This window comes from Calidris pugnax, unplaced genomic scaffold (assembly GCF_001431845.1).
Source record: "Calidris pugnax isolate Ruff unplaced genomic scaffold, ASM143184v1 scaffold20, whole genome shotgun sequence".
In the NCBI taxonomy this organism is placed as follows: domain Eukaryota; kingdom Metazoa; phylum Chordata; class Aves; order Charadriiformes; family Scolopacidae; genus Calidris; species Calidris pugnax.
The window spans coordinates 14,181,759-14,192,765 of NW_015094510.1; the positions used below are offsets into that span (position 1 = coordinate 14,181,759).

At 42.1% G+C, this 11,007-nt stretch overlaps 1 protein-coding gene across 1 annotated transcript in view; it reads left to right on the forward strand.

Moving 5' to 3' along the window:
• GTF2F2 (general transcription factor IIF subunit 2) overlaps positions 1–10,211 on the forward strand; it is a 96,155-nt gene extending 85,944 nt beyond the window's left edge. Inside the window, exons 8-9 of the mRNA XM_014966198.1 lie at positions 2,479–2,622; positions 9,331–10,211. Of these exons, the coding sequence (XP_014821684.1) occupies positions 2,479–2,622; positions 9,331–9,450 (264 nt within the window). The 3' untranslated portion in view covers positions 9,451–10,211. The remainder of the gene's footprint in view (positions 1–2,478; positions 2,623–9,330) is intronic.
• The last annotated feature ends 796 nt before the right edge of the window (positions 10,212–11,007 follow it).

Consider the following 11,007-nt stretch of genomic DNA (forward strand, 5'->3'; position numbering starts at 1 on the left):
TAATGCTGCATCTGACTAGTGTGAGATCAGATGAAGATAAGATGCGAAGAACTTTTTGGCAGAGTTAATTTAGTGTATTGCTTATCTCTCAGGTAGCAGCAGAGACAAGCTACATCTCACACATCTTCTGTGTCATCCTACATTTCATGCAGCAAAGAGCCAGTCTCCTCCTACTTCCCACTCTTTGTATCTGTATTTCTTTCAGTGCTTCACACAGAAGCTCTTGCTCACCTACCAGGACATGGGTTGTGCTATAGGTGATAGCAGACTTTTAGGTGAATGAGATTTTCCCTCCTTCTCCAATACCTGTATGACTGTGTGAATATACCCAGTAGAGAACTGGCCAACTGCTTTGTTGGTGAAGTTGCAAGGCAGAGCACACCCTGGCCACGCCACTGTTTTTTTTGGGTTTGTAGTTTTGAAGAATGTCAACTGAGTAGACTCGTTTGTATATTTTTCAATGCCATTGCAGTTCTCCTTCATGGGTTTACAAGTAGATGCAGTCTATTTGCATTATACTGTGGAGTGAGACCATGCTGGTAGAGAAACAAAAATTGAAGCCACAGCAGGGCTTCCAAAGCTTACAATTAAAACCTTTTTAAGGTCAAGAGAGGTTCCTAATGAATTGTGTGTTGTACTGTCAGAAGAAGCAAATGTTTTGACACACTATTGTTAATAGCAAGGCCAGTGTCCTAGATTTATGTTCCTACTCTAGTTCCTGTGGCGTAGTACATCATGGCAACCCAGACGATGTACTGTGAAGCTGTTTTACTTGATGCTATGGTTTGCTAGTGTTCCAATGCTACTACAGTTTTAAAGATTGTTTTTTTAAATGCAGAGGCTAAAGAGTAAAATAATTACATCAAAGTGTATTAGTGGATAAAAATAATTTGTGTGGGTTTGTGTGGAGAGGTTGTATCATCTATAACACTAGCATGCAGTTGGAAAAGCAGACAAGTATTTGGATGCCCAAGCCTGTCTTAGGTTTTAATCAGAAGCAACAGACTTTAAGCTACAAGTTGGGAACAATTACCCTGCATTCAGTGTAATGATCTACATCTGTTCCAGGATTTAAAGAGAGAGTTGGCTGGTCAGAGACCTGTGGACAACAGCAGGAGGTGGTAATAGTCTTTAGCCACTTTGGGACAGATATCAAGAGACAGGCTATTTTCACTCAGAGAGTAGGAGGGAGTTAGCTGGCAAGGAAACATAGGAAAAAATAAATTGCGCCATAAAGCTAATCTCTTTTCTTAAAAATAAGGTTTTTAGTATCCAGTAGGACTGTGAATTTTCAATTCTAAGCTTCTTGTTCCCTCCAACCACGAAGATTCTGTGATTCTCTGAAGGTCTTCCTTGCAAGGACAGGTTTGAGACATCAGAGACAGAACAGTTACCGTACAAAATTATCCAACTGGCAGCCCAGATGTGTGTCCCTTATTGATCACATGCATCTCTTCTGCTGTATGTTGTGCCACCTCGGATTCACCCACGCAGTTTGCCTGAAAGCATTTGATGATTGTATGAATTAAGTTGCCTTCTGGGTCACCTTTGTCGGATCCAAAGAGCTCGATGGTTTTCTGTTATCGAGGGTGGTACTGGGGATGGATGGGGTGATGTGCTGCAGATGACTGGGGTTTGGTTGGGGTGTGCTGGTGTAAATCTTGCCTTTGATGATGAATATGAGAAAATGCAGGAAACATTTTTAAAGGCTGGTAGCGATAAAAGTTTCTGCAAAAAATACATGGTCGTTTCTTGCAGATTATGATAGTTAAATGCTTTTAAATATGCATTCTGAAGTAGGAGGATGTGCCACAGTGAGGGGCATCTACTTGCTTAGGTGGCTTTTTTTGGACTACTGTGAGTTTGTGTGTGCTGCTCAGGTTTCTCCTGAAGAAATGCCATCCAAATCCTCAAAGTGTGTCTTCACTTGGTGAAGACTGGTTTTATATTGATGAAGTGGTTGCCTTGAGTGTTGTTTCTGGAACAGAGGAGGCAGTGTCCAAGGGCTATTTGAGTGTCCTGTGTACAGGTGGTTTTTATGACTGTGGATGTAGCCATCTTGGTCTGTGGATTTTCCCAAATATAGTAATTTATAAGTTGTTTGATATTCATCACTGTAGTTCAGAAGCTCATTTCAACAGAGGTGGAGTGAAAACACTATATCAGTTTGTATTCATGTACTAATATTAATTCTTTCTACAAATCTGGGGACATCATGCAGGCTCTGTTTCTGGGGTTTTTTACTGATTAACACAGGGACACATATCTGAAAAGCTTATTGTGCTGAGGACAAAATGCTTAGTTTATGTTCATAAAAGAACATTTGAGTGCTCAAAAGAAAATTTTCCAGATGAAAAGCACTGAGTCATTGAACAGTGTTTTATTAAATAGAAGAGGTTTTTAAGTCTTAATGTTCAGCACTGAAAATTACATGGTGTTACATATGAATGTCTTTAAAACATGTTTTCTTTCTAATAGATTGAATATGAGAAGAAGAAGAAAGAAGATGGAAAACGGGCTCGAGCTGATAAGCAGCAAGTGTTGGACATGCTTTTTTCAGCCTTTGAGAAACATCAGTATTACAACATTAAAGACCTGGTGGACATAACCAAACAGCCGGTGGTATGTACTAGTAATCTTGTAATATAACCATTTTCAGTAGTTACTGTTGTGTATATTTTCCATATCCAGAAAATAGTTTAATATATACTGGGGGCCTTGGAAACAACTCTCTGAATGTCTTTTAAACAAACAGAAATCATCAAGTTTTAAGTTCACCATTGTAGGACTGTGTAGGATACCAAACATTGCAGTGAGTACGCTTTTTCTTGGCAGAGATGGCTTAAGTAACATAAATGGTCTCTTTCTTATTTAGGTTCTCTTTAGTACTAGTCACTAAATTCTGTAATGCTCTGATCCTCCTCCCTCACTGAAGTAATAGCCTAATTCTGTTGGCAGTTGGCAATAGAGGGCTTGTGTAAGTGGGTGGTCAGCCCTTCCTTCAGCCTCTGAACTTTTATCTTGGCATAGCAGCAGGGGCTACTGTTTTCCTATGGGTCTAGAAACTCGTGTTTCATGGAATTGGTATTAAATGCATAAATCATCCATGTTAGGAGCTCAAGCATCATGTCAACATCCCCAAAATCACTTGATTTCCTTCACAAATAGAATATTTTTTAGACTAGGAGTTTAGTGCATTGATATTTGGGGTTTGTTTTGATTATTTTTTTAAACACTGTTTTGGTACACAAACAAGAAAAGCATGAAGACGTGTGCTTATGTGTTGCTTGTGTTACTCTGCAGTGTCTGCCAGCTCCTTTATCTATGAACATTTACCTTCCCAGTTAACTTTCCCTTCTTCCCCTGTTCAAGCTTTCCTTGAGCAGACCAGGCAGGAGTGGAAGTAGACAATCTCTCGTCCTTTTGATGTTTTTCACTGATGACTTTGATATCTATCCTCAATGCAGCTGCAGTTTTCAGAAAACTTAAAAGGACTTAGTTATGTTTGAGTCTAAATGGAGCAACAATTTCAAAAGTTGTTAGAGCTAAGGCAGAAGAAGGAACAGTAACAGCTGGATTATGGAAAAAAATATTCCTCTGTAAAAGAGGGGAAAAAACGGAAATGCTTACTACGTTTGCTCACTTCATGTGTGGAATTAAGTAGATCTGTATCAGATGATTTGTATAATAAAAGGTGTACAGTCTGTTCGGTTAAGAAGCTGCACAAAGATATTACCCAATTCAAATACATGTAGGTTCACGGTATTCTCGTACCTTGGAAGAAACTACCTCGATAACGTATTCACATCTTCAATTCCATTCATTTATCTAATGAGTCAGCTGGTTCTCTGTGTGGCAGAGAAGGTGTGTTGATCGTGGGAGCTGAGAAGGAGGAAGGAACAGGAGGAAGATATGGAGGGAGTGGCAAGAAAAATTTTAAGATTTTCTTTTTTGGTAAGAGATAGATGTGACAGTCACTATCTTGATCACTTTGAATGTAAGTAGATGCAGATTTATCTCGTCTAACAAGGCTTCAGCTAGAAATAGTCACCCGCAACTCCCACTTAAGCCATGGGAGAACAAAAGTGTTCTTCCTCCTGTGATGTGATTTGCCTCTTGAACGTACCTGCCTCTGCCTCAGCTCAAAGGAGCCCGGATAAACTGTGCTTCTGACACAAGTTTCTTCACTAAGCACCAAAAACTGGGCCGGATTAGTCCAATTTTCGCCTTAATTGCTGCCCTAAGGATTAGATGTATAGAGTAGTTTTGTCTTCTGTGTTTACAAAATACCTGGCATGAATACTTCTATTACATTTATAATAAATTTCTATGCCTGTCTGTATACTTCTGCTGTCATTATATGCTCCTGAGTATATTCTGCCTGTAGCATAGTGGATCTGTGCTGTGTGTTCCATCGCAGCAAATCTAGCCTCTTTTTTTTTTCTTGTTTTTTTTTTAACTATTATAGTAATGCACATACATTAGAAGGAAATCGTAAACTAATTTGACCCAACATCACATGTTATTTTTGCTATATCTTTGCATCTCTGTTTCTTATTTGAGTCTCTCTACTGATGGCTAAAACTCCACAGGGTTCCTGAGGGTAGCCAAACCATTCAATCCTTCTCCCCTGAGTGGGTGGTGTGGTCTCAGTTTTGACCTGTGTGTGAGAATTAGGGCTTTCACCTTCATTCCCAGCCAGGTTTTTTGCCCTGGATGTTGCTGCCCTCCCAGCTTCCTCAGACCCAGATATCCTGAGAAAATAAATGACAAAAATCCTCTTCCTTACGCCTGCCTTCACTCACTGGATAACCAAGATAGTGATAAATTCAAAACTGCCTTTCAGTACATCACCTACCCCTCATCTAAAGCTATCGTAATTTCCCATCTGGGTTCCCATTAAAAACTTCTGTAGGGAGTTGCTAACGGCGTCCATTTCTGTTTAAAAATACTATTCCTTGGTTCCTGCTGCTCAGCCCGTATTGGCTTTGTGTGTGAGCATCCCTGGTGCTGCCGACTTCGGCCTCTGCTGTGCAACTTTTGGGGTTTTTTTCTGTACATAAAGTATCCGTTCCTCATGCCCACTGTGACTTCATTATTCGCAGAGCAGCTACACCTGACAAAAAAAATGTAAAATGCCAACAGGTGAACAGGCATGCGCTCCCCGTGCTGTACAGAGGTTGGCTGCTAATTAATCTCTGCTGAGTGTTCACTGCTTTATTTTCTGCCATAGTGTCTAAGATTGTCTGGGTATGTAATTTCTCCTCTGAATTTCTAAGCGTTGAGGTTATTTTCAGACACGAGGAAAAAAAACACTGCTGCTGTCTCCTCAGTTCCCGTTAAAATGAAGTTCTAGGTGCTTACATGGCTGGCTAATAATATTTAAAACACATTTGTTTAAGGGAATCAACGTGTTTGTTAGTGAAGTAACAAATAAATAAGGGCATTTTTCTTACGTAATGGCAAATGTAAATAGTAAATTAAACCCTTGCTACAGAATATGCTGCACGTTACATGGGAAGTTGCTACCATCTTTATTTTGCGACTGTGAAATCACAAAGCGAGTCTCCTCTGAAAGCTACTGTTATATTAGGGAAACCTAATACATTTGTTTTTCTTTATAATGAAAAATAACAATTTGCAGTAGTAGGCAAATCTGTTGCCACCTACCCAGATGTAAATACCAAGTGCTCCCTGGAAATATTGCAGTAATTCTAGATTTGGCTGAGAACATAATATGCTTTTTATGTGAGCAATCAAATATTTGTGAAGAATGGAAGCAGTATGGAATCAGTGGTCTAATATGAACTGTATTTTTTTTTCAAAATGGGGCTACTCAGTTCAAGAAGGACAGGCAACTGCTGGAGAGGGTACAGTAGAGGGCTACAAAGATGATTAGGGGCCTGGAGCATCTCCCTTACAAGGAGAGGCTGAGGGACTTGGGTCTTTTTAGTCTAGAGAAGAGAAGGCTGAGGGGGGATCTAATCAATGCTCATAAATACTTAAAGGGTGGGTGTCAAGAGGATGGGGCCAGTCTTTTTTCAGTGGTGCCCAGTGACGGGACAAGAGGTAAGGGGCACAAACTTGAACATAAGCAGTTCCACCTAAACATGAGGAGGAACTTCTTTACTTTGAGGGTGGCAGAGCACTGGAACAGGCTGCCCAGAGAGGTGGTGGAGTCTCCTTCTCTGCAGACATTCAAAACCCGCCTGGACACGTTCCTGTGCAACCTGCTCTGGGTGGACCTGCTCTGGCAGAGGGTTAGACTAGATGATCTCCAGATGTCCCTTCCAATCCCATATCATTCTGTGATTCTGTGACCATGCAGCCTTAGCAATTCCCTTCTGCCTGAGCCCTTTGGCGTCATCACACCTTGTGACCCAGCTTCCCCAATGCAGACTAGGTCTCTCAGCCCAGGAACTGCATATACAGATGTACTGCATGCAGTTATATTTTTTTTTCCCCGTTCTCATTAATCTGTCCATGTGGTCTAGAGCAGAAGTTAACCTTGAATGTGAGTGTGTTTCTTCCACCCACTCTGCCACCTTTTCAAGTGCCTGTCAGTGACACTCCAGAAGACCACCTCGTGTGCATGCACAAGGGTGGCAAACAAAGCAGTGGACATGCAGGTACGCACACCTACACCTGCTCATATAGAAATGGCTTTTTCACCTGCTTTTATCACCTTTTCAAAAAATGCACTGTGCAGCAGCAGTGTCACTGTACAAAAACGCTCATGCACTAATTGCTGTAGTAGTGAGTGCCTTTGGTTTGGGTACCTGGCTCTTAAATAATGACAGCATCTCTGCAATAGAGGAGGAATAGATGAGGAAAGGTGTGCTGAGAGATGTTTATTGATCTCCTGCTGCCACCTGCTGGGGTTCGCCTTGTGAAGCCTCCAGGACTGACGAGCTGCCCCTGTGGTGCAAAATGAAGCCCCTGCTTCCCCGCTCACGGCTCCTGCGAGCAGGAGACCCTAAGAAACTGCTTCGTAGACGCAGTCTGTTACCACCATCTTTCTTACTTGTTGGATAAAGTGATCTTCTTAACAACCCTCGTTGCTTCAAGATAGGATTTGTAAGAATCACTTTGCTACGTGAGTCCCAATGAAGTGTTGCTAATGTGGAGCCAGGATTTTTTTTTGCTTTGTAAATTTTTGATGTGTACGTAGAGAGAGAGAAACAATCAGAGTTTCTGTAAAAGATACTCTTTTTTTTACTGATAGAGACCATACTTTTTATTCATTTCCCAACTTTTCCATTTAGCAAAAAATGGGAAGAGTGTAAGGAAGAGACTGAGGAATTGGCATTTCTTTTTTTCTGATGTCATCAACAAATACTTGCTTTTTTAATGCGTTAGAGTATGTTGACATTTGTGCTTAGTGGAACTATAGATACAGAAAATACAGGGATTTCAGTAACTCCAGTTCAATAAATGCGATCAAAGAGGATTAAATTGCTCAAACTAAAGCAATTATTAATCTAATATGGGGATTCTTAAACTGTGGTCTGTGGTTGCCATGGCAATCCACTCAAGTCAGTCCCAATTAATATTTAAACAAACAAGCAGGCAAATGGCTCTTTAAGAAATTAAACAAATTGCTGGTGTTTATTATAAAGAGTAAATGAGGGTGATATTAGAGAGCTGTCTTGTGTTGAAGGATATACTACTGGTTATCATAGCTATGCCTTTTTTTTTTTAATGTTATTTTTCTTTCTAACCTTAATATTTGAATGTATTAGAAAATTCTCTGGCACCTACTCAGCTCTCCTCTAAAAACGAGGCCATAATAAAATGTTTAAAGCTTTGCAAAATGAAACCCGACGGCTCAGGGCTTTGATGGGGTGTGAATAAGGCAGGGAGTTTCAAGATAATCCCAGGCCAAGCAAGACGAAAAGCCAAGAGCTTTTTAGCTCAGGTGGAGAAATCCCAGCAGGAGGAAGATGTGTGAGATAACAGTGATGTACAGACCCACACGGTGGCTGTGTCCCACTGCCCCAGGGAGCCCCTCGAGCACAGTGGCCACCCGCATGGCTCACTGTGGTGGCCATGAGCTCCCAGGGCAGAAAGCTTGCCCACATCCCCACTCCTCCTCAGTTATGTGAGAAACACAACAGCGCACAGATTCTTAGAGCAGCCGTGCATCTGGTACGCAGGGTACGTCAGGCATCTATTTCACTGAATTTCACTGAATTTTTAGAGGTGGAAGGGACCATAGAGATCATCTAGTCCACCTCCCCTGCTGAAGCAGGATTGCCTAGAGCTTGTCAGAGCATGTCACTCAGGACTGCATCCAGGCGGGGCTTGAAAATCTCCAAAGAAGGGGCCTCCACAACCTCCCTGGGCAGCCTGTTCCAGGGCTCTGTCACCCTCACCGTGAAGAAGTTTCTCCTCATATTTGAGTGGACCCTCTTATGTTCCAACTTGTGCCCGTTGCCCCTCGTCCTCTCAGTGGGAACCACTGAAAAGAGTCTGGCTCCCTCCTCCTTCAACCCTCCCTTGAGATACTTGTCAGCATTGATAAGGTCTCCCCTCAGCCTTCTCTTCTCCAGACTAAAGAGTCCCATCTTTGTTGCCTTTTGCTGGACTCTCTCCAGTAGTTCCCTGTCCCTCTTGAACTGGGGAGCCCAGAACTGGACACAGTATTCCAGTTGTGGCCTCACCAGTGCAGAGTAGAGGGGGAGAATGACTTCCCTTGAGCTGCTGGCCACACTCTTCCCTTATGTAGCCCAGGATTCCGTTGGCCTTCCTGGCCACAAGAGCACACTGCTTGCTCTCAGCCTTTGGGTTTTGCAGGTGTCCCATCCTGAGACAGGAGCCGTGGAGCATCTCCACTCACTCACCCCACTCCTGTAGGTCTGCAGTAACCTCAGCATCACCTTCCCAGAGGCGCTGGGAGCTTCATTTCAGCAGCCCATGGAGCATCCATCTAATGTCTCCTCATCTCAGCAGAGTTGCACAGGGACTTCCTGGGGCTCAGGTGCTCCCTGCTGCATCCCTGGGGGTTGTGCCAGGCTGAGCATCACACCCGGGCTGCTCTGACCTCTCTTGGGGGTTGAAGTCTTATCACAGAGCTGTTATTGCACAAGTTAGTGCCCATCAGCCAACCTTGCTGTCAACCAGGTCGTTTTCAAGAGCCAAGTTGATCATAGAATCATAGAATTGTCTAGGTTGGAAAGGTCCTTTCAGATCATCGAGTCCAGCCATCAACCCAACACTGACAAAAGCCATCACTAAACCATGTGTGACTGAACAGATCGTGAGACGTCGTGGTGTAGGAACTGTGGCAATTGCCTGACTTGTATAATTAGGATTTTTGTTTCCTTTCAGATATACTTGAAAGAAATTTTAAGAGAAATAGGCATCTACAATGTGAAGGGGACCCACAAAAACACATGGGAGCTGAAACCAGAATACAGGCACTATCAAGGAGAAGAGAAGAGTGATTAACAAAAGCAAGAGAGCAAGAGTTTACAAAGCAAGAGAGAATCAGAGTGATTGCACTGAGGGAACTGTGGTGGCTTTACAGACAGGACTGAGCGCAGCGCAATTCTGCAAGGTTTGAGTCAAAAAGCAGCTGATACTTTGTAATTTTCCGTAGCTTCATTTTTTTTCCCCTAAGGAATATTTCTTGTATGTTTCTATAACTGTTTTGTCTTTTGACAGGAAAAAAATATTTATAGAATAAACTTGTATTAGATTTATCTTTATTAGAAATCTTTTTGAGTTCCAATCTTACTTTTTCTTGGTAGCTTTGTGGCTTTTCCAAGCCTTAATAACTTTGAAGGAAAACGTGTCCTAGAGGAATCCGTAACTTTCTGGTTCTGCATTCCAGTAGAACCAGGTTACTACCCTCACTTCTGCTGGGACCTGTCAGGGCTTCATCTGGAAGGTGCACAACCCTTTGTGCAGCGTTTGGGTGGAATGGACATGATGCTCAGGATCAGGCTTTAGGGAAAACAGCCACAACCGCAGTGCTCATCACAGTCCTTAGGCTCCATGGGAACAACCAACACAGTTAAAACCCGTTTGATACACAGGTCAGTGGGAAGATGACAGTTCCCTCTAGGTAATTACTGAGAAAAAAAGAAAGAAATCTCTGTCTGTTAAGGTGCATCAAGGAATAGATTTATCTTTTGTTTGGGTTTTTTTATGATGTTACCTATGTTTTATGTTTAAGCATATCAATAAAAGCGTTATTTTAATTTGTACCACGCAATGTTCTACGTTATTGACTGAACACATGTTGTGTTTTAGATAGGAATGAAGGTTTTTTTCAAACCATGTTTTTATTGCCGCTGGGTTTCTGTGTGTTTTGGGGAAGATTGCCTCATGTACCCATGTCTCAGTTCCCTCATTTTTGAAATGCACATTGCAATTGTCTATTTGCATCCTTTGTTGTCTCTTCAGCATCCTTTTTGGATGTCTCTTCAGCATCTTTTTCGGAGGGAGATGGGACGGGACTATTTAATTATAGTCTCAAAGCTTTTATGTTAAAGCAAAGAAAACAGAGTGGAAAAAACCGTATTAGTATACCTGTGAATGAAGTGGAAGGTGAGGTTTTATAGCACAACTTTCACATTCCCTCAGGTTTTTCAGATGCGTGCATCACTTCTGCACACACTAATAAAATAATAGGGCTGTGTGAAAAGCAAACATTCCATCATTGGTCCACTTGGAAGGAATGAAAGGTTTGGAGGGCATCAAATGCCTTTGGAGGTTTGTGAAAGAACTCTGACCCGTTATGCACAAGTCACACATTTCAATTTTGCTCAATTCATTTTTTCTGTAACTGTTTGTGTAGGTATCTCTCTACAGATATGCATCCTGCTGGTGGTCAGCTTCTTGTGGCATGAACTGTCTAGTTCCTCAGAGGTGGACTACTGAGAGTTTTTGAAGAGCAGATGACGTTCCAGAGATGTGTGTGTGCTTTCATAAATACTGCCGTTGACTCCTGTGTCCTCAGGCTCCACGAGCAAGACAGAGCTTGCTAACAACTGCAGGAGA